General features: G+C 48.2%; 1 protein-coding gene across 3 annotated transcripts in view; it reads left to right on the top strand.

Annotated features, from left to right (window-relative positions):
* Positions 1 to 23,664, top strand: part of SPTBN1 (spectrin beta, non-erythrocytic 1) — a 244,607-nt gene that overhangs the window by 159,189 nt on the left and 61,754 nt on the right. For all 3 annotated transcript variants that reach the window (XM_082217182.1, XM_082217180.1, XM_082217181.1), the window contains 7 exons: positions 7,811 to 7,984; positions 10,405 to 10,496; positions 13,156 to 13,236; positions 15,539 to 15,654; positions 18,216 to 18,328; positions 20,476 to 20,663; positions 22,370 to 22,487. In XM_082217182.1, coding sequence (XP_082073308.1) covers positions 7,811 to 7,984; positions 10,405 to 10,496; positions 13,156 to 13,236; positions 15,539 to 15,654; positions 18,216 to 18,328; positions 20,476 to 20,663; positions 22,370 to 22,487 — 882 coding nt within the window. The remainder of the gene's footprint in view (positions 1 to 7,810; positions 7,985 to 10,404; positions 10,497 to 13,155; positions 13,237 to 15,538; positions 15,655 to 18,215; positions 18,329 to 20,475; positions 20,664 to 22,369; positions 22,488 to 23,664) is intronic.

Here is a 23,664-nt window from a genome sequence, read left to right as displayed (position 1 = left end):
TTTCCCAACATCAGGGTCTTTTCCAGGGAGTCTTCTCTTCTCATGAGGTGGCCAAAGTATTGGAGCCTCAGCTCCAGGATCTGTCCTTCCAGTGAGCACTCAGGGATGATTTCCTTCAGAATGGATAGGTTTGATCTTCTTGCAGTCCACGGGACTCTCAAGAGTCTCCTCCAGCACCATAATTCAAAAGCATAAATTCTTCGGCGATCAGCCTTCTTTATGGTCCAGCTCTCTCTACCCACCTATTAAAGTATAGAAACCCTATCCTCTGTTGCACAGGGTGATTCTATGTCTGCTTCCCCCAATCTCATGTCCTGCAAATGTTTTGCACTGCAAAGACCATCAGCCCCAGCCACCTTGGCCAATTGTCAGGGATTATGGGAGCTGTAGTCCACAGTATTTGGAGGACATCAGGTTGAGAAAAGATGTTCCAAGTATGAATGGTGTCCATTGTGAAATCGTTCTCACTTGCTCCAGTTCTATAGGTTGAAGCACAAACAGACAAAACAAGAAATTTCCTCCTCCTTTGCTTCTAAGTACCTTTTGGGTTCAATTCTAACTACATTCATTTCCACAGGTCTCCACTATTCGCCAGAAAGTTGGAGCGGAAGATTAGGGCTCCTAATTAACTTGATGAAAATATTTTGAAGTAGCAAAAGCTAAGTCCTCTGAAAAATATTGTTTCTCTGATTTTTAGGGTGGAAAATATATAAGGCTAGGGGTGCACAGTTAATCACTGAGCAACATTATGAAGTCACTCATTTTTAGTCCTGTTTCTTTTTTTAAAAAGCAAACCACTGGCGTGCAACATTGCTGAAAAACATTTATTACCAGTGGTAATGGAGACGATGGGAAGTTTGATGTACTTTAAGAAGACTTATTTTCAAAATACATGAGTTGTTGTTCTTGTTAATTTTATATCTTTGTAACAAATGACGTAAATGTACAGGTTTTTTGTGTTTTGTTGATGTGTAAGAAAAAGAGAAAAGAAAAACAGTTATTACCAGTGGTAGCAAATGCAATTCTGGAGGAGCAAAATCAATATTCCCTCTTTCCACAAACCAGCTGATCAGCAACAGGATAAGGAGCTCTCTGACCTGCAGATCTTAATTACCGCCAGTTCTATTCCGACAGTGATAATTAAACCTTGTTTTCTCAGCAGTTACTTTCCATACCAGCTGAAAAATAGCTAGCCTGGGTCATGTGTTTGTTGGCAGACTGCATCTTGCAAGATGCCCATGAGCAGCTAGCTGTGTAGTGGTCTGGGTCAGGGGGGACCTACATTTCTGGGCCCCTGAAGCTTGAATAATAATAATAATAATAATAATAATAATAATAATAATAATATAATTTTTTATTTATACCCCGCCCATCTGGCTGGGTTTCCCCATCCACTCTGGGCGGCTTCCAACAGAATATTAAAATACGATAGTCTATTAAACATTAAAAGCTTCCCTAAACAGGGCTGCTTTCAGATGCCTTCTAAAAGTCTGGTAGTTGTTTTTCTCTTTGACATCTGGTGGGACGGTGTTCCACAGGGCGGGTGCCACTACCGAGAAGGCCCTCTGCCTGGTTCCCTGTAACTTGGCTTCTCGCATTGAGGGAACCGCCAGAAGGCCCTCGGCACTGGACTTCAGTGTCCGGGCTGAATGATGGTGGTGGAGAAGCTCCTTCAGGTATACTGGACCAAGGCCGTTTAGGGCTTTAAAGGTCAGCCCCAACACTTTGAATTTTGCTTGGAAACGTACTGGGAGTCAATGTAGGTCTTTCAGGACCAGTGTTATATGGTCTCGGTGGCCGCTCCCAGTCACCAGTCTAGCTGCCGCATTCTGGATTAGTTGTAGTTTCCTGATCACCTTCAAAGGTAGCCCCACATAGAGCACATTGCAGTAGTACAAGCGAGAGAGAACTAGAGCATGCACCACTCTGGCGAGACAGTCTGCGGGCAGGTAGGGTCTCAGCCTGCGTACCAGATGGAGCTGGTAGACAGCTCTCCTGGACACAGATTTGACCTGTGCCTCCATGGACAGCTGTGAGTCCAGAATCACTCCCAGGCTGCGCACCTGGTCCTTCAGGGGCACAGTTACCCCATTCAGGACCAGGGAGTCCTCCACACCCGCCTGCCTCCTGTCCTCCAAAAACAGTACTTCTGTCTTGTCAGGATTCAACCTCAATCCATTAGCCGCCATCCATCCTCCAACCGCCTCCAGACACTCACACAGGACCTTCACCGCCTTCAGTGGTTCTGAACTATTAGGGGGGCTCATTCTCAACCAGCAACGAGGTCTGGGTAACCCCTTTTACTTTCTTCAGTGGGATTGTTCCATGACAGATTGGCATACCTGCACAACAGCTGTGTTGCTGACTCTCAAACTTTGGGGTTGTTGAAATATATATCTATATATCGAAAGAATAATCAATTTGAGTTGTGTGACGCATTTTTTTTGTGGTCTGAAGTTGCTTCTGTGGCCCCTCCAGGATTAGAAATTAATTAATTTGCATTTCTGTCCTTCATCTGCAGAACTCAGGGCAGTTCACAACATCAAAATACAAGATAAAGGCACAAAATTTATAATAAAAAGCAAGAACAAACACCGGGGGGGGACCCCCACAAACCAATAAACCTCCCCCTCTCCAGATCAGAACAGATGAGATTCTTGCCATTAGGCTCCCAGAATGAAGAACTTCAGTGAGTTGCAGCAAGATGAAGTGAAACTTTTTACATCAGAGTCAGAGGGGTCAGAAAGGGGTGACCGTAGCAAAATATTAATGTTTACGCCACATGTTTCCCCGAGATACATAATACAGCTGTATAAACTTCTGTTTTTTGCCGCAGCTGTTTCAGTGAGTCGCTTAAATCGACGGAACGGAAAGCAAAAGAGATGTTGCGTTAAAGTCACGACTGAGAGGGCAGTGTCCCAAGGCCACATTGGCTGGGGGATTGCTTGGTCTTCTGAAAGCAGGAAGATCTTGGGAGTTGGAGGTGGGACCTGGTGGAGGAAGGCAGGAGACCCTAGTAGCAAATCTTTACCTGTCAGGATGTGGGGAAGGCAGAGCCTGGCGCTTAATGGGCATAACACGTCTCAGATGTCCTCAAGCCTTCTGCCTTGGCACTGGCCCCTTGCCCTTAGTTGACATTTTCCCCGGAGAACCCGAAAAGGAGAAAACCCTGTAGCTTTGAGCCAGACTCTGGGATAGGAGAGCCCTGCTGAGTGCGGAAGCGCCTTTAAAATGCCGCAAACCCCGTTCTCGTAGCGCCGTAGGTGGGAAGGGAATGAACCCCTTCAGTTTTGGGTCTACTTTCTTGCATCTTTGGGCTCAATTTCACATGCAGATGGCAGCCCTGTGGGAAAGAGGTCAAGGTGGGGGAGGAACTGGAGGAAGGGGGCCAGGGGGGCCAAAAATCGACACAGCAATAGAGCAGCCACCTGCCAAGTGATCAGTTTGGGCATCTTGCAAGAGCAGCCTGTCTTGCCTCCTCCGACCAGGTGGGTAGGAAGAGAAAGGGAAAGAAGGAGTGTTGCGGCGGGAGCAGCTGTCTCCACCCACTTTTGGTCTTGGCTCCACCTACTTATGACTCTGGCTCCGCCCACTGCTGGCTCCTGCTCCGCCCACTGTTGCCATGCATTCCCTGACACATTGCCACCAATGGAATGTAGCTCTTCATAGAAGCCCCTGCCATAAGTGGGATTGTCGTTATTAAGTTGTGGGTGAACATATCAGACGACACAGTGATTCTTCAAACAGCTCTTGTTTATTCACAGGCCAGAACAGAACTGAACTGAAGGGTTCAGCCAGCCTGCTTATATAGAGCTCCACTAGAACGCAACAGGAACCATTTTCTGTAACTATCCAATCACTGAACGCCACTTTCAATCCCTTATTTGCATATGTGGACCTGAGTGAAAACTATCTACAGTATCCCCCTGCTGGCCCAGGGTGAGAACTTCAGTACATAACAATCGTGGCATTTTGGGACTGCCAGCGGACTCCAGAGTCTCCCCACCCCACCCCGGAAAACAATGTGTTTTAATGTTATGCCTCCCCTGGGGTTCATTGCAGGAACCCAGGCAGAATATATCTTGGTGGCTCATACGCCAGATATGTCTTCTGGCAGGCTTGAATGCTTGGACTAATGGGCAAGTCAAGAAAAGGAAGTGGGAACAAAAAAGCTGTTTCTTGGGCCAGAGCTCCAAGGGACGCACTCCCTTCTGGGCAAGCTGCTAAGGCCTACATGCTAATGGTGTGTGGGGCCAGAGGCAAAAATAGGCCCAGCAGCAGCTGCAAATGTTACCTTTGTCCCCTAGGCTTGTTTGCACACACAATCGCTCACCCCTCTCTGCCTTCCGTCCAGATTAGGGACACTTTTTCAGCTAGCAAAAGCTTCCTGGTACAAAGCAGGGCTAGCGATTAGTGTGGCTTCTGGAGAGGGCTCCAAGGGCCAGATAGAGAGGCCTGGGGGCCACATTCAGCCCCTGCTCCTCAGGTTCCTCATCTTTGGCCTCTATGATCTACATCAGGAGGAGGAGGGGGCCCCCATGTTGCTAATATCGTATCATTACGGAGAATCCTGACTCATTATACTAGATGAATTCTGGGAAGCGTTGTGGCTCTGCTGTTCCTCACAAAGCAATCCCACGAATTCCAATTAACTTCAATGTAGTAAATTGCAATTGTTCCGGAGGCAGTTAGCTTGCTGACTCACCCCCTCCTCATTTTTCTTTTCCCCCCTCTTTAGGAGCTGCACACAGAGCCCTTTAATGCTGCAACTTGACAGATGCTTTTTAAATGTGGTTTCTGCCCAATTTGCAGCTTGTCTCCAACGTTTCGCTCTCACCACCCCGCCGGATTATGTGCCTCCTTTTCTTGTTCCTTCGTGGGAGCGAGCTGGAACGAATTTCTCCTTCCTAACATCCATCTTGCTCATATATATATAGGATCCCCAAAGAAGTTGTAAAGTTCGCTTCTCACAGAGCCCACTCAATCAGCCGTGGCTGTGATTCTGACCAGGCCTTTTTAAAAAGAGGTTTGCATGTTGGCAGCCAGCACTTCCTGGAGTCTTCCCAGTTCTCATTACTGTGAGCAGCCAGTGCTTTATTTGCTTGTTTAGCACTTTCCCACCACTGCAAGGAATGCGAGTACAGGGACACAAGAATGGGGGTGTTCCAGTTAAATTTAACTAGCATCATGTGCACACTGTATTTTAAAACCCAACTTCAGGCAAGCCAGGGAACAAAGTCTTTGTCTAGGTATGTGTGCACCTGTGGAGAGTGGGTGCTGCAAATTTTGCAGAACTGGAAGTCTTTAAGAGGGACCACCAAAAGCCAGTGTGGTGTAGTGGTTAAGAGCGGTGGACTCGTAATCTGGTGAACCGGGTTCGCGTCTCCGCTCCTCCACATGCAACTGCTGGGCGACCTTGGGCCAGTCACACTTCTCTGAAGTCTCTCAGCCCCACTCACCTCACAGAGTGTTTGTTGTGGGGGAGGAAGGGAAAGAAGAATGTGAGCTGCTTTGAGACTCCTTCGGGTAGTGATAAAGCGGGATATCAAATCCAAACTCAAGCTCTCTGCACACTGGAAGGTAATTTGTTGACAAGGGCCTGCCTTCAATATTGCATCGTCAAATACTGTATCCAGCTTGATACCTGGTAAAAACTTGCACATGTTTTTGGTTCGCTTGACCAATTATTCCGGATGCAAAGTGTGGGGTTTTTTTGCAGGAATGTTTGCGTAGCGAGAACTCGGGCTGGGCGATATATTGATATATCACCCGAAACCTGTTTGAATTACTATATCGGTTTCATAATTTTGTACCTGGCAATATATTGCGAATCATGACGTGTGTGTTATGCAAAAATCACAATGTGGGGGGAAACAATACTTCTCTTGATTTCCGCAGCCCCCTTAACTCTGCCGACTTAGGTATCCCTTGCCTCCCACAGAAGGAAGCAAATCGCAAGAGCGGGCACCGGCAAAAATCACGATGCAGGGAAAACAATGAATCCAGCCAGTGCCTCTGTGTAGCTCCACCCTTATTTTAGGCATTGTGATATATCGGTATATCGTGATGTTTAGCTGGTGATATATTGCGAAGTTGGAAACCAGATATCGCCCAGCCCTTGTGAGAACTAAAGAGAGCAATCCAAAGTTCAAGGCGGGTGGTAAAGTCCTCTTTCCTCTGCCTTCTGATTTGCAGCCCCTGGCTTGCGTGGGGGCAGTGGATAGCACATTGCATTGGGCCAGCAGGATCTGAGTTCAGATCTCTTCTACCACCTTCATAGGTCCTGCTGTCCTCCCTTTAGTTGTTGTCATCATCGGCATCCATCTGCCTCAGGAAACAATGGAGTACGCCTGCAGGGGTGAGGTTAAACGGCTGTGTTAGCAGCATGGAAGTGACCTCCCTGGGGTGCAAGCTTGGGCAGTGTGTATGGAGGTCCTAGGCTGCCCAGTTGACAAGACCCCCCTCTCAGCCTCGCTGATGGGGTCCAAAAGAAAGGATAGCAATACATTTGGCACCATCTTGGCTGCAGGAGTTGCCAGGAGAAAGCATTCAAGGCGCCATCCAACCGCCTTAGGGACTCCAGTCCGGATTTGTGTCGGGTTTACTCCTTAGCCTTTTGACCAGAAAAATAAAATAAAAACCAGTCAGCCAAGCTGTTTCACACCAGTTCTCTCTGCACCAAGCAAAATCTCCCTGCTACAAAGACAAGTATTTATTCTCCAGCTCCATGATAAAGCCCGAGGAGTCTCTGAATGAGCATTCCTTTGGCAACTTCCTGAGGTATTTTGGATAACTTATCCAGAATTATCCCTCCATTCATACGGGGACTACGAGTGGAGACAGTTCCTAGTGGTGGACAAAGAGCTCAAAAGAACGAAGGTTTTATTTATTATTATGCTGGGAGATAATCCCCCTTGTTAGCTTTGGCTGCCTTTGCTTCGTAGTCACTCATATTACAGCAAATTCATCAGAAGCAGGAGACAGCGGGCTGCATCATTCATACTCTGAGTAGACCCATTGAAATTGATTGGCATTGCCGCCATGCATCTGTTCCTTGCAGGGTCAGAAATTAACCATCAAGGGCTTCCCACACACGTCAATGGACGGGGGCTGTCTGACAACCGGGATCCTTGTCCGCATGCAGAACAGTCCATTAAAATGGGTGGGAAAGCCTTGTGTGTGCAGGAGTTTCTTGGGAGAGCCAGTGTGGTGTAGTGGTTAAGAGCGGTAGTCTCGTAATCTGGGGAACCGGGTTCGCATCTCCGCTCCTCCACATGCAGCTGCTGGGTGACCTCCCACTGATGAAGCTACTGGAGGAGACAAGTTGTCTAGATTTACAAGCAGAACCAACCTCCAGATTAAGGAAGTGAAGAGACTGTAATATATGGGATCTGGTAGTTGTAAAGCAAGTGCTGTTACAGTTAATGTCACTTGTTGAGAGCCAGTGTAGTGTAGTGTAGTGGTTAAGAGCGGTAGTCTCATAATCTGGTGAACCGGGTTCGCTTCCCTGAACCCCCACATGCAGCTGCTGGGTGACCTTGGGCCAGTCACACTTCTCTGAAGTCTCTCAGCCTCACTCACCTCACAGAGTGTTTGTTGTGGGGGAGGAAGGGAAAGGAGAATGTCAGCCGCTTTGAGACTCCTTAAAGGGAGTGAAAGGCGGGATATCAAATCCGAACTCTTCTTCTTCTTACCAGCCACAGAACTGAAAATGAGTTGGCTGCTTGGATTCATGCACCCTTGATTGACCACCTTTGCACTGACGTTTCGTTTCCCTTCTTTCTTTTTCTTCCGAATGTTCTTCTTGCAGCCCAAGCCAACAAAGGGAAGGATGCGAATCCACTGCTTGGAGAACGTCGACAAAGCCCTCCAGTTCCTGAAAGAGCAGCGGGTGCATCTCGAAAACATGGGGTCCCACGATATCGTGGACGGGAACCACAGACTCACCCTCGGCCTTATTTGGACTATTATATTGAGGTTCCAGGTAAATCTAAGATCACCTTCGGCCCTTGCCTTTCCCTGCAAGTCACACTCATCGTTCCCGGCTTCCCAGATCATCAGTCTTAGCGGAATCACTTTAGGGCTTCCCTGAATGCATGGTGTATTTTGTTTATAATTCGTTATACAGGCTGGTGCTGGTTCTTACTTCGAATAGGAAGGGGAGGAAGATTTCTTCATTCCTAAGCTGCGGAACGAAATTAAAATCACCCCACACACCTTTGCATGCCTGGGAGCCATGGCGAGAAAGTTCTCACCGGCAACGATAGGAACTTTCTCCCTAAAATACTCCTAGCCGCACTGAGAGCTAGGGAAATTCAAATTCTGGTAGTGGAGGGTGAAGCCTTCCTATGCACTGATTGCTGCTGCAGCTGCTTCTATTAACAGTTATTTTTCTTTGGTTTCTTATGCATATTTAAAGGACTGTTTTATTTTAGGGATTTTACTGAATTTTGCCTGGTTGAATACCAGTGCTTCCCAAACTTTTTGGGACTGCTGTCCCCTTGCTACCATAAACCCACCCAGAGTGCCCCCTACCCTATAAAAAGCATGATTCAGAATAGCAGTTTGCGCGACCCACAAAGGTAGGTAATAAAACTCCAAACGGCGCATTTATTTAAAATCTAGTTGAAGCTATTTAGTTTAATTTTAGCTATTTAGTTTAGTTTAATATGTCAGGAGTGCTCTGATGGTGTTTCCTGCTTGGCAGGGGGTTGGACTCGATGGCCCTTGTGGTCTCTTCCAACTCTATGATTCTATGATTCTGTGATTAATCAGTTCAACAAAATTGAGGAGCTTGTTGCAGAGATATGAGATTGTCAAAGCCTGGTAACCATTTACATCTCCCAACAACCAAGGCTTGCCTCTTAGTGCCCCTTTCCAGTAATCCTCCCCCACCCACCCACCCTCAGGTCTGGTACCATCTGACTTGGGGAACCACTGTTGTAAACCGTCCTGTGGCTTGTGCAAAGGGAGATACATAAATAATCTGAAATAATAATGTATTTCCAGTAAGACCAACACCCCACACAAACACCTGTAATTACCGTATTTTTCCCCCTACAGGACGCACTTTTTGCTCTCCAGAAATTAAGGGGAAATGTGTGTGTGCGTCCTGTGGGGCAAATGCAGGCTTTCACTGAAAAATGCAGGGGTGCACACCGACCCCTCTCGCTCTCCAGGCTTCGGGCAGATATCAGCAAGCCTGGGGAGCCCAGCGGGAACTCCTGCCGGGCTCCCTAGGCTTGGGGATAGCAGCCTGTTCTGGGGGCTGGGGTCGGGGGAAGCTCGGACTTCCCCCGGCCCCAACCCTGCGCCTGGGGGGGGAATAACAATTATTTTCTTTATTCCCCCCCCAAAAAAAACTAGGTGCGCCCTATGGGCCGGTGCGCCCTATAGGGCGAAAAATACTGTAATTAAGGAAAAAGACAAAGGTGTAGCCCCGTGATAAACGTTCAGCATTTTGTGCCACAGCAGCATATTTTAGGGTAGGGGTTCTCTCTGGGTGGGATGAAACCGCCATGCTAGTGTTCTGGCAGGTGGGCTGCTCCTGCTGGTTTGTTTTTGGGGCACCAACCTCCACCCCCCATCTCCCTCCCGGTAAGGAACAGTGACCCACCTGTCAGGAATCCAGGATTAGCGCTCCCATCCCACCAAAGCAAGCCACTTTGGGGATTCCTGTTTATTTCTCCCTCTTCCCCTTCAGAGAGAATTTCCTTCAACCTCTCCCCACGGGGCATTCCTTCTCAGCACTTCCTTACGTAATTATGCAGATCAGGGCCGCGATTTCCTGCAGAGCCAAGGCTACAGTTCACAAAGATTTACGAGGGAGCTGAACCTGCTGGAGTTTATAGGCAGAAACCAAAGTTCTGCACTTAGAAATCTGCGGGGCTTGTGTACTTTATCTGGGCTGGGTCATTCTCATGCTTTGTGAAGCATGCTCCTCTAAAAGTGGAAGTAGCCAGCTCTGTTCACGATATTATTTTGTACGTATATAGGGGAGGAAACCTTCAGATTGTTTTGGAATCCAGTGCACGCTTGCTGTCATCTTCTTCTTTGGCGATCACTCGTAGCCGAGTAAGATTGTCTTCCATAAACACGGTTTTAACAATGAGTCTGCAAGTGACTGGGGAGGCCAATTCTGGATGCACACATCCTTCCACAGTGGGGACATAGGTTTCGGGGCGGGAGCTGATCACAGTGTGGATTTGCCAAGCGTGCCTTCCTCTTAGCACGTTTCTCCAACCTGTGTGTGTGTGTGTGTGTGTGTGTGTTCACATGCTGGTTCTTATAGTCTCCTACTCTGCGGTTGCTTCGGCAACCGTGTTCTCTCAGAAAGTTTGAAGGCTGTCTGAAATAAATGAGCTGGGGGAAAACTGACTTGCTGATCCATGTGTTGCATTGCAGATCCAGGACATTAGTGTTGAAACAGAAGACAACAAAGAGAAGAAGTCTGCGAAAGATGCACTGCTACTATGGTGCCAGATGAAGACAGCCGGGTGAGTTTTGACCCAGTAGTCCTCTAGACAGTGCTGGGGGAGCCTCTCTCAAGTCTCTTGCTTCTCTGAGTGTTTAAGACTACAAATCCCATCAGCTGGAAGGGGTTGATGGGAGTTGTAGTCCGAAGCATCCAGAGACTGGAGGAGGCTGCAGTGCATTTAAAACACACAGGCCTCAATCTCTCCTTAAGTGCAGTGTCCCGAGTTAATGAACAGCTTCCCTTAAGGCAAATCGGTGTGCAGAGCAGGGAGCAAGACTTTCTTCTCCAGGGCAGCGCCATAACTTGTGCTGTCCTGCAGACGATATGAGCCGATAGAGGTCGTTTTTGTGAATACAGTGGCTCAGAACAACACTTAACGGCGCCGGCACTAAGATACGGAACTTAGGGGCTGAATGCTTTACAGAAGTTGTGCGTTTGAAATGGCTGCCTTCCCAGAAGCCTCCTGGGCTGTCGCTCTGTGGCAGAGCACATGCTTTGCATGCAAAATGCCCCAGGCAGGTTCAGTCCCTGCCATCTTCAGGTGGGGATTGGTGGACCCTGTCTGAATCTCCGACGTGCGTTATCGACTGATTCATGGACTGGGCCCAGTTTAAGGCAGCTTCCCACAGTCCTCTGTGGTGGAGAATGTAACCTGATGGATCCACTTCCATTTTCAAACCTTGACACTGAAGACCAGACCTGGTAGAAAAACCAGGACACGTGCACCCCAATTTGCCCTTAATAATCCCTTCGGCCCCAGCCTCCTCTGTCACACGTCCCCCTCAGAAATTTGTCCAGGTGTTAATGTGGCCTTTGGGCTGCAAAGGGTTTTCCATCCCCGTTCGAGAACCACCTCCCCATCTCCTTGCTTCCTAGTTTTGGCATGGATTGGCCAAGTCTTGCCACAGGAATTGAGGCCTTTTCCCCACCCCCTGCTTGTATCGTAGCCTGCCATTCGGTCACCGAAACGGCTCCATTTCCTTGACAGACGCCTTCCCCGCCTCTCCCCCGCCACCTGCAGCAACCCCGTGCTTCTTAATTTTTATTTATTTGTTTGCAAAGATGTCTACCCCTCCAGCACAAAGGAGATGAAACGCCGCGGGGGTGAACCTCATAAAACTCAACGGCAAAAATTACATTTGTTAAACTAGTGCAAAAATCCAGTAGGTCATATTTATAAGACATCGTAATAGCCACAGGGGTTGCCTGGATAGACAGGTGAGTGTTAAGCAAGCCCCCAATGATAATTTTGGAAGTACCTGCAGGGATTTATTTATTTATTGGTAAAGAAAATTATGATTATTATAATTTAATATCCGCCCTTCACCCTAAGGTTCCGGCTATTAAAACACAATGTTAACACTAAAACACAACATTGCACAATATTAAAAACTGCTGGAAACAATTTTAAATTACAGAAATAAAGTGGGCCCTAACAATATACATCTCAAGTGTCAAAGGTCAGGGTGTCTCTTCAGCATTTGCTGAATGAGGGTGCTGGATTCATCCTCATGGGGAAAAAGTCCCACAACTTAGGGGCCACCACAAAGAATGCCCCTCCCAGGCCTCCACTCGCTGAGCTTCTGAAGGTGGTGTAACAACCAAGAGAGCATCCACCTTTGATCTTAGCACCCTGGAGGCAGGTTTTCAGGGATTAAAATGAGGTGCCACTACTCCTATCTTGATTTTTAAAAAACCCTGTGGTTGCCAGCACAAGATGGCTTCCGTGGATAGCAAAAAAAAAAAAAAAAAAAAAGGTTACGGAAAACATTAGATAGCTACCTACCTGATTTTCATGGGAAGCAGATACCAAAAGGTCACACTAAATGCCCTGGTCTTTTTATTTTATTTTTAAAAATGCATTTATTTTATTTGATCTCTTAAGCATTCTTCACCGCAAGGTCCCAGGGTGGGTCATTACAGTAAAGCATACAATTATAAAACAAACAAAACCGCTACAACAATAAAAACCAGTGTAAAGCAATTCCGCATATAAAAACAACGCAAACATTTAAAAACCATTCCGACTGTATAAACTGTGACTGCAGACTAGGATAGGTACATAGAGCTGTGCTGGATGAGGCCAATCGCCTTCCTAGTCCAGCAGCCTGTTCTTACAGTGGCCAACCACAGTGCCTGCGAGGAACTAGCAAGCAGAATTTGAACCCGAGCCCTCAACCCTCCTGTGCTTTCCAGCAACTGGTATTCGGAAACATTGATGCTTCCGACCACAGAGGCAGAGCGATGGCCATCATCCATCATGATCAGTAGCCACTGATCGGCTTTACAGATGCGAGATGAACCTTGGGAACATACAGTATCTCTCCCAAGGATCAAATGACTGGGCAGCGGAATAATAGGCAAGGCCTCAGGATTTCCCATCTTAGTAATAGTTCTGTTCTCCCAGGCGTCAGTAAGTCCTTTATCTATTCCATATCTGAAACCTCTGGATCTTTTTTTAAAAAGAGGAATTGCCAGGGAGGGTGTGTCCCGCTCTGCCTTCTGCAGTTCCACTTCAAAATGGTAACCCGAAGGCTGCTTGAGCGCAACCTTTTTTCCGGCTAACTCGACGCCTCTCATTATTCATATCTCTGAGCCTTAATCCTATACTGATGGAGTTTTCTTTGTTTTGTTTCTCTCCCCCCACCCTTCCATCTTGGGTTCTTTTGTTGTGCCAGCTACCCCAACGTCAACATTCACAACTTCACCACCAGCTGGAGGGACGGCATGGCTTTCAACGCGCTAATCCATAAACACAGGTGGGCACTTGTCGGAGACTTTGATGGAGTCTTTAAGCTCTGGACCAGCGGATGCAGAATCGCAACTCATGGCGTAGCCGCAGTCCTGGGCCCCCTCTTCCAGAACAGCTGCCTCGCACCACCTCTTTTTCTCTCTGCAAAAGATTTCGCTTCTACTCCCTTTGTTGCCGCAATGGACCGATCCTATGCATGTAGACAAGGAGGCAAATCCTACTGCGTTCAGTGGGGCTTACTCCCAGGGAAGCATTCATTGGATTGATTTCTAAGTACCGTATTTTTCGCTCTATAGGACACACTATTTCCCCTCCAAAAATTAAGGGGAAATGTGTGTGCGTCTTATGGAGTGAATGCAGGCTCCTTGGCTTCAGCTATAGCAACGCAAAGTCTCCGAAGCTCAGAGGGAGCGCTCCCTCCACGCTCCGGAGGCTTCGTGTTGCTTTCGCTGAAGCCAGGAGAGTCTTGCTCTCCCGGCTTCAGCGAAAGGAACCTGAAGCTTCCGGAGTGCAGCGGGAACTCGCGCTGCGCTCCGAAGGCTTCAGGGATAGACTTTCCTGGCTTCAGCAGAGAGGGAGAGCTGCGCAGCGCCCCTTCAGCCAAGCGGGAGGAGAAATGGAAGGGACTCCGTTTCTCCTGCCGCTTTGCTGAAGGGGCGCTGAGCAGAGAGGGGGAGATTTTTTTCCCCTTGTTCTCCCCCTCTAAAACAAGGTGCGTCCTATGGTCGGGTGCATCCTATAGAGCGAAAAATACAGTATATCTCGCACTGGCTCAGGGTTTATCCCTTTTTTAACCTTCCTTCTCTCTCTCTCTGCTGTCCTGCCTGAAACTGCAGTGTAAGCTCCTTGAGGCAGAGACCTGAATTTTGCTCGCCTTGCTCTGGAACTGACCTTGTAACACTTTACATTCGTATTTACGGAAGTAATGTGAGCCCTGCTGGGAGAGAATGGTGCTCACAACTGGGGCTTTGTTGGTTGTTGAATGCCGTAGCAGTTTCCTCCGCCGAAAACACAAGCCGCTCTTCTGATTGAAGAGTGGATTGCCTCTTCAGCAGTGGGGAAGCAGTTGCCTGGGAAACGAGGAAGAACCCGCCTTGCTCTCTGCAAGGTTCCTTACCATCCCTCATACACACCCTCTTGAAATCCTGTCCTCTATCTAGAAACTAGAAACCTCAAGCCAATCATTGGCTTTGTGGGGGGGGGGGCTTTTCTTGTACAGTCATACCTTGGGTTACAGACACTTCAGGTTGTGTTTTTTCGGGTTACAGACCTCCGAAACCCGGAGGTACTAGAACAGGTTACTTCCGGGTTTCGGCAGTCGCGCGTGCGCAGAAGCGCTAAATCGTGCTTTGCACATGCACAGAAGCGCCGAATCGCAACTGCAGGCTGCGAATGTGCATCCCGCACGGATCACGTTTGCAACCTGAGCATCCACTTTATACACAACCTTTCCCCTTCCAGCTAAGGGAAATCTCTGCCCCTCGTTGTTAGTTGCCCACACTTACTCCTGGTGCAGGATGCGGGTGGCGTTGTGGGTTAAACCACAGAGCCTAGGGCTTGCCGATCAGAAGGTTGACGGTTCGAATCCCTGCGACGCGGTGAGCTCCCGTTGCTCGGTCCCTGCTCCTGCCTACCTAGCAGTTCGAAAGCACCTCAAAGTGCAAGTAGATAAATAGGCACCGCTCCGGCGGGAAGGTAAACGGCGTTTCCATGTGCTGCTCTGGTTCGCCTGAAGCGGCTTAGTCATACTGGCCACATGACCCGGAAGCTGTACGCCAGCTCTCTCGGCCAATAAAGCGAGATGAGCGCCGCAACCCCAGAGTCGGCCACAACTGGACCTAATGGTCAGGGGTCCCTTTACCTTTACCTTACACCTGGTGCATGCTCCCCCCCCATGCCTCTTCGCCTGCTGCACATGTTCATGTCTCCGTCTCTCGCGTGCCATTCTTTTCCATGTCAGCATCTTCCCCTCCCCTCCCGGTTCCCAACATCAGGTTCTCCTCAACCCACATGCTGTTTGGGGCAGCGCTTCCTTGCCCCAAGGACCGCGCAGCACAGATGAGTTTGTCTATGAAAAGTTGGCAACTGTGCACAGTAGCGGATGGCATAATTGCAGCAACACCGCTGACGGGAGGTCGCATAAGCGCTGCCTCCCACTACCGACCGCCCATCATGTGCAGCTGTGCCCAACCTTTCTAGGAGACTTGACTCCTAGTCTTCCTGCTTCTGTCGTTCATATTTCTGACTCAGTTAGTTCACTTTATGGGAAATGGCCCAAAGTGATTTGCGTTCTCCTGTTCCTTGCTTAGGCCTGACCTAATTGATTTTGATAAGCTGAAGAAATCAAATGCACACTACAATCTGCAGAACGCTTTTAACCTGGCAGAGCAGCATCTTGGCCTTACTAAACTCCTGGACCCGGAAGGTAAGAACGGCTTGCCACTGATGCAGCAGTGTGTTCCGTATTGTCCCCCACCCTCAACACCTCTGCCCCCTTCTTCCCGGAGCCTCTTCTTGCTACTTGTTGCCTCCTGAAGGAAGAAGTTGGGAAAGGGTTTCTGGAGAATCGAGCAAGATGCAACTTCCCCTAGGGCAATTGTGGCAATAGGTCAGGCACAGATTGCAAACCCATTCTGCAGATGAGTCACCTAGCTGCCCAACAGCAAGGCCAGCATCTCTCAGCAAATATAATAATAATAATAAATAATAATTTATTATTTATACCCCACCCCGCCCATCTGGCTGAGTTTCCCCAGCCACTTTGGGCGGCTCCCAATCAAGTGTTAAAAACAATATAGCATTAAATATTAAAAACTTCCCTAAACAGGGCTGCCTTCAGATGTCTTTTAAAGATAAGATAGCTGCTTATTTCCTTCACATCTGAAGGGAGGGCGTTCCACATGGTGGGCGCCACTACCGAGAAGGCCCTCTGCCTGTTTCCGTGTAACCTGATTTATCGCAGTGAGGGAACCACCAGAAGGCCCTCGGCGCTGGACCTCAGTGTGAAGACGCTGCTTCAGGTATACTGGACTGAGGCCGTTCAGGGCTTTAAAGGCCAGCATCAACACTTTGAATTGTGCTCGGAAACGTACTGGGAGCCAATGCAGATCTCTCAGGACCGGTGTTATGTGGTCCCGGCAGCCACTCCCAGTCACCAGTCTGGCTGCCACATTCTGGATTAATTGCAGTTTCCGGGTCACCTTCAAAGGTAGCCCCACGTAGAGTGCATTGCAGTAGTCCAAGCGGGAGATAACTAGAGCATGCACCACTCTGGCGAGACAGTCCGCGGGTAGATAGGGTCTTAGCCTGCATACCAGATAGAGCTAGTAAACAGCTGCCCTGGACACAGAATTATCCTGTGCCTCCATGGACAGCTGTGAGTCCAAAATGACTCCCAGGCTGCACACCTGGTCCTTCAGGGGCACAGCGACCCCATTCAAGACCAGGGAGTCCCCCACACCCACAACGCCCCCTGTCCCCCAAAAACAGTACTTCTGTCTTGTCAGGATTCAACCTCAATCTGTTAGCCACCATCCATCCTCCAACCCCCTCCAGGCACTCACACAGGACCTTCACCGCCTTCACTGGTTCTGATTTAAAAGAGAGGTAGAGCAGGGTTCTGCGGCCTGGTTCTTATTCCGTTGCCGTAGCATAAGACCTACACAAAATATGCACAGCCATGTAGCAGGGACGGGGAAGCTCTGGCCCGGATCTAAACATGGCCCTCCAGGGATCTCTCCCTGGCCCTCAGGACTCTCCCCCAGCCACACACCCTCCCCAAGGACACCCCTCCCTGGCCCTGATTCACATCCTTCTCAGGTGTTTTTGCCTGGCTGGAGTATGCCCTTGAATTCTGAAAATTCCTCCTGCATTCTTGGATGGAGGATAAAGAGGGGCACGTGCGTGTCCACCGAAAGGAGCCTCCTGCACAAAGGTGCCATTTATAAAATCTATTTCTCCTGCTCATTTGCGCCCTCTGCTCCTGCCAACCACTGGCATGTGGGTCTCAGAAGGTTGCTCAGAAAGTAATGCAGCCCTCTGGCTTAAAAAGCTCCCCACCTCTGCCTTCACAGGCAAATCACACCATCCATCGTGAGTAACTTCCAGGCTGGGTGAATGATTCTGTATATATTTTCACTCGGGGAATAAATCTGGACTTCGTTTCAAACCCTCAACTCCAGAGCTTTGACATAGGCCAGAAGTAGGATGTTATTCTAAACACAGTGAAGAAGAAGGAGAAGAAAAGTGGCAGCAGACAGGTTTATCTCCTCTCCATCCCCAGTAATGCCTGCAAGAACTTAGTTTGTGCTGTGAAATCACTCCGTGTTCCCCTGCCTCCCACCAGCTGGAGCCAATGGCACGAAAACCACACCCACCCTTAAAGTGGTATCGTGTCACTTTAAGCAGCCACGGCTTTCCCCCAAAGCATTCTGGGAGCTGTAGTTTGTTAAGGGAGTCGTTAGGGGATCCCTGTTCTTTTTTTCTAGAGCTACAATTTGCAGAGTGGCTTAACCATCATTCCCTCTCCACAGGAAACGCTTGAGAATTGTAGTTCTGTGAGGGGCATAGAGGTCTCCTCACAACTCTCAGCACCTTTAACAACCTCCCAGAATGCTTTGGGAGAAGCCATGACTGCTTAAAGTGGTACGGTACCACCTTAAATGCGTGGTGTGGGTGTGGCCAAAATGGGGGACTCGTTTGAGAGTTGGTGTAACTTAGTGGATTTCTGTATGGTAAGTAAACCCAGCAGGTTGTGACATCAGGAGGCAGGGTAAATTCCTTGAGATGCTACAGGGAGTGAGGAGATAGTCTTGCAGCTGCTTTTTCTGTTAACATCTAGTTCCAGCTGAATTCTCAGGCCTTGCCTAAGTTGCCAGCATGATGCAAATTGTTTTGGAATCACGTGCAATTCAATTCTCTGCTGCAGTAACACCATCTTGTTGGTTTCCCCCCCTTCTCTCTCTCTCTCTTCCCACACCTTAACAGATATCAGCGTTGACCACCCTGATGAAAAGTCCATAATCACCTACGTTGTGACATATTACCACTACTTCAGCAAGATGAAAGCTTTAGCCGTGGAAGGAAAGCGCATTGGAAAGGTTTGCATTCTACAGTTTCATGGGCGTTAGTTCGCAAAACTTTGCTTAGCATTACTGTCTTTGCTGTGTTTTCCTCCTCTAAAACGAAAACACGAGTGACTTACCTCACGCGGCTGTGCTGGATGCCATAGAACCATGTATTTTGTGCATTAAGGCCTCATCTACACAGCTGCAAATAAAACGCTTTAAATAGGTTGTAAAGTGCAATGCACAAATGTGGCACAAGATGGCGACAGTGAGCTATGGAAAATTCAATGTATTTTTCAAAACCTTTTTTTAAAAAAGCATTTTCACAGCCTTTTTTATATGTGTGTAGATGCCACCTAAGTCCCAGCTGACACAGGGGCCTGTGAAAGTGGCAGGAAGCCTCTGAGTGACTGTAGCAGCTAGCAGTTTTGCAGAAGCTAAAGCTGCCTACAGGGAGCCTCCTTCCGGCCTTTTCTCTGCAAACATGCCCTCCCGCTGTCAGCCACCAGCCTTTTCCTTGGACTCGGAGTAACAAAGAGCAGCAACTTCTTTTTTTGCTCAGAACCCTAGATGAAGCTGGTCACTGCCAGTGGAAAATAGTCAAATAAATGGACAAGTGATAGGACTAAGGCAATCAGTAGGGAACTCTCTGCAGGAACCTGTGGCAGCTGCTACAGTCACACTGTGGCTTCCTGCCATCCCGAGCGTAGTTCATGGGACCAGGACGCGAACTTGGGATAAAAGCACTGCACAAATATTATGAGTAATATAATCTCGCCGAAGCCCCAGTTTCAAACCTTCTGTGAACTGTTGTTTTGAAAGCGGAATTGTGTGACCGTCTGTTCCCCCCTCCCTCCCCCAATCTGGAAGCGCAGACAGAAATAATTTTCCGTTAGCACTCGGAAAGTCACGGCATGCTGCATTTTTGCAGGTCAGCTGCTGCTGCTGCAGTCAGGAGAGGCGCGTTCTCTGAAGTCATAAGACCCCATCTGTCACGTTCCCCCCCCCACCGGAGCAACCTGGGATCATGGAAACACGGCTCTTTCTGAGTCAACACTCCTCTCCTACTGTTTCATTGCTTTGCCTTGTCAGGAGTCGGTGGTTTTGCCTCGCTGGCTTCCTTTCCAGCCCTGTCTCCTGTCCCCCATGGGGAGCACTTGTCCTAGGCCCTCAGATGTCCCTTTCTGCCTGCTTGTCTGCCTGCTTTTGGCTGGGTCAGTCTCAAGGGCAGCCCCATGTAGAGCGAGTTACAATAATCCAATATTATTATAATCCAATACAATATGGGACTGGGGGGGGCAACTCCCATTTCTTGCGGGGGTGCAATTAGTGCAAGCACCGTCCGTTAAGAGTTTGGGTGTAATCTTCGACACCTCCTTTTCCATGGAGGCGCAGATTGCAGCTATAACAAAGGCGGCATTTTTTCATCTCCGCCAAGCTAAGCAGTTGGCTCCTTACCTCTCTCGCCCTGACTTAGCCACTGTGATCCACGCGACGGTCACCTCCAGACTGGATTATTGTAACTCGCTCTACGTGGGGCTGCCCCTGAGACTGACCCAGAAACTCCAGTGGGCGCAGAATGCCGCGGCGAGACTCCTTACGGGGTCCTCCGTGCGAGATCACATTCACCCGGTGCTATACCAGCTGCACTGGCTCCCAGTGGGGTACAGGATCAGGTTTAAGGTGATGGTTTTAACCTTTAAAGCCCTGGACGGCCTAGGACCATCGTACCTATGGGTCCGCCTCTCCTGGTATGTCCCACAGAGGAACTTACGGTCTTCAAACAAAAACATCCTGAAGGTCCCAGGTCACAGAGAGGTTAGGCTGGCCTCAACTAGAGCCAGTGGCTCCGATCTGGTGGAACGCTCTGTCACAAGAGACTAGGGCCCTGCGGGGCTTGACATCTTTCCACAGGGCCTGCAAGACAGAGCTGTTCCACCAGGCCTTTGGTCAGGGCACAGCCTGACTCCCTCCTTTGGCAATCTTCACAGAACTTTAGCCTAATGGTTGCCATCAATTTGATTGGAATTAATTTTATAATGAAATGATTTTAGAATGTTGTACTATTTTATTGTTGTTATCTGCCCTGAGCCCGGCTTCGGCTGGGGAGGGCGGGATATAAATAAAATTTATTATTATTATTATTATTATTATTATTATTATTATTATTATTATCCTAGGTGCTTGACAACGCCATCGAAACGGAGAAGATGATTGAGAAGTACGAGTCGCTGGCTTCCGACCTCCTGGAGTGGATTGAGCAAACCATCATCATCCTGAACAACCGCAAGTTTGCCAACTCCCTGGTTGGGGTGCAGCAACAGCTCCAGGCGTTCAACACCTACCGCACAGTGGAGAAGCCACCCAAGTAGGCCTCGTCCGACACTGTCCTTTCTCGGGAATTAATCCCAACTCGATCAAAACAGTTGGGGAGCCTTTAGGCAGTTTGCATCTTCCAGTCCCAGACAATTAGAAGCTAGTTACGCTGCTCGTGTTTCACAAGCCCTCCTTAGTTCATGGTTAGATGCCTTCTGACATTTGCTGAAAGCTTCGTTTCTCCTTGTACTACTTCCTCTGTGGTCTCTCCCACCACCAAATTATTGTCTCCACAAACAGAACTGCAAGGCTCTAAGTGGTGTGTGTCACGGACATTATTATATGCTGGAGATGATTGCAGTTGTCTCCGCTGTAGCATGTAAACAAAAGGGGGTGCAAGCAGTAGCACACACCCACAAAGCAGAAAAGGTGGTGTGGGAAGGAGCAGCTCACTGCAGCCCACGACAATTTATCTTTGCGTAGGCGTCCCAAATGTTTAATACAGTACCTTTTATTGGGCAAATACCTGGTATGCCAACAAACAGAAGTGGGAATCATAGTAGCTTATTACTTTTTATGTGTTGAGAAGTTGGCAGGTTTTTGAGTCGCACAGAGCTGTTCCTTTTGGACTGAAGAATAGCCCTGTGCATCTTGAAAGCTTTCTGCTCTACCAAACACATTAATCGAATGCACGTGTTTTTAATCTGAAGCGTTTTGGAATCCGTTTGGCTTTCTTTGGCAACAGTCCAGCAACCGCCTTTATATGCCCAAAAGTTATTCTCAGATATTTTTTAGTTAGCTTTTTATCTTACTGATCTTGATTGGGTTGGTTTTGCCAGCCTTATCCTGTTGGTGTTTTGTTTGGGGGTAACGCTGCTCCTGCATTTTACAGGAAACTCTTTTGTATTTACACTCAGAAGTAAATCACATGGAGATAAGTGGCTTACTCCCAGGTAATTTCATGCACACTTACCTGGAAAAGTGAGTAAGCTTGTCCTCTGCCCAGGGGCATCAAACATCATAAATACACCATGACTCATAGGACCTCTAATGTGCCAGGAGCTTCTCCCTCGTTTTCTTCACTGTCAGCAGATGCCCTGGACATTGCACATTCATTGTATGCATGGACATTGGAGTGAAGGGGGAAGCCCTCTCTTGCAAAAAAGCTCTATGTACACTCCAGCGTATTGTTCAAGATTGAGCCATGTACCTTATCTCATGGTAGCATAACTCAGAGTAAGTTTAAACTGGTGATTTTCAGAGCAATACCCAGAATGTTTATCAAGTTGACTCCGACATGCCTGTTTGAAAATGCACAAATTGTGCAGCATTGAAAAGCCTCCTGTAAACGCTCGAAGGCTCCGATCCTGCGGCGGAAACCTAGCTGGGCGTTTTGCCGTCAACTGCAGGAATCGCAGAGTGAGGCTTCGAATTCAGCAGTCAGCAAGCGCGCACAAAGCAGACAGTGCGAGAAAAGATTTAATAATAATAATAAAAGCTTGGTCCTTTCATCTGCTGGGAGCTAAATGCAAACGGTCAATCGGCTGACCTGTCCGGATTGTGACATTTGAACCAGCTGTTTCTAGCTGAGCACATGTGTCTTGCACGCAGCAATATAAAATCCGGGAAGGGGGGAATTCAAAAACAAGAACTGTCAACCATATAAAATACGTCGATATCGGGACAAAATGTCTGGTCGCTTGCTTGAAGAGTTAACGTTTCCCTTTCGGCTCCCCTCGTTTTTTTATCTTATTTTAGATTCACAGAAAAAGGAAACTTGGAAGTCCTGCTCTTCACCATCCAAAGCAAAATGAGGGCTAATAATCAGAAAGTGTACATGCCCAGGGAAGGGAAACTCATCTCAGATATCAACAAGGTAAATATGCAACTTCCTGGATCAATTGTTTTCTGTAGTGTAAGCAGCTGAGCTATGGGTACTTTGTGGATCAGGCTGTTCCATGCTGAGAGTCCTGGGTGGACCAGGGATAAGATTTCTAGCATGCCTTTATTTGTAGTATTCCTTTTCTTATTTTAAAAATTACAGACTGCTTTTTTCATACAGAAAGCGCCTCTAAATGGTGTAAAACCACCACCGCAACAGTGGCTTGGTTTGCATAACACATCCCAGTGGAGTACAGGGTCAGGTTTATATGATTTTGACCTTTAAAGCCCCATGCGGCCTAGGACCCAGATACCTACGGGACCGCCTCTCCGTGGTGGGGCCTTAAGGTCCACAAATGACAGCATTTTGGAGGTCCCAAATCGCAAGGTGGTTAGATTGGTCTCAACTAGGGCCAGGGCCTTTTTAGGACTGGCCCCAACTTGGTGTAAAGCTCTGTCACAAGAGACTAGGGCCCTGCAGGACTTGACATCTTTCCACAGGGCCTGCAATACAGAGCTGTTCCGCCTGGCCTTTGGTTTGGACTCAGTCTGGCCCTTATGTTTCCCTCCCCTTATGGTCTTGATTTATCAAGTATTTTAAAATGAGGCTGCATTTTAAATTTTATTTTAAATTGGTCCCCCCCCCATTATGTTTTTACTGTAATTTTATTGGTGTTAGCTGCCCTGAGCCCAGCTCTGGCCGGGGAGGGTGGGGTATAAATAAAAATTATTATTATTATTATTATTATTATTATTATTATTATTATTAAGCAGCCAAATAATGGACAAATGTGCTTGGTCTCAGAGAGGATGTCCCCTTCTCTGGTCCTGTTTGCTCCCTCACCTCACTAAACCAAGGTTTGGCTTCGCATGCCATCCATACCAGGGCTCATTGTTAAGCTCTCTCTGTAATAGCCATGAACTCCAGCCAAGAACAAGCCTGAAATGGCACACAAGTGCCGTATGTGAAATCTCTCCAGGTAGGCCTCCTTGGGGTGGGCATTGCAAAAACGGAGGAGCCACCACTGAAAAGGAGCTGCAACAGTTCAAAAGTGCCCTCTAGGGACACCTTTCCTTGTCTATGTACACATAGCTCCACTAAAGCAACCCCATTTCATAGAATCATAGAATTGCAGAGTTGGAAGGGACCCCAAGTCCAACCCCTTCCATGC

Source organism: Podarcis vaucheri (genome assembly GCF_965113315.1).
Source record: "Podarcis vaucheri genome assembly, chromosome: 3".
In the NCBI taxonomy this organism is placed as follows: domain Eukaryota; kingdom Metazoa; phylum Chordata; class Lepidosauria; order Squamata; family Lacertidae; genus Podarcis; species Podarcis vaucheri.
The sequence above is the reverse complement of the archived record's forward strand: the minus strand, read 5'-3'. Positions and strand labels throughout refer to the sequence as shown.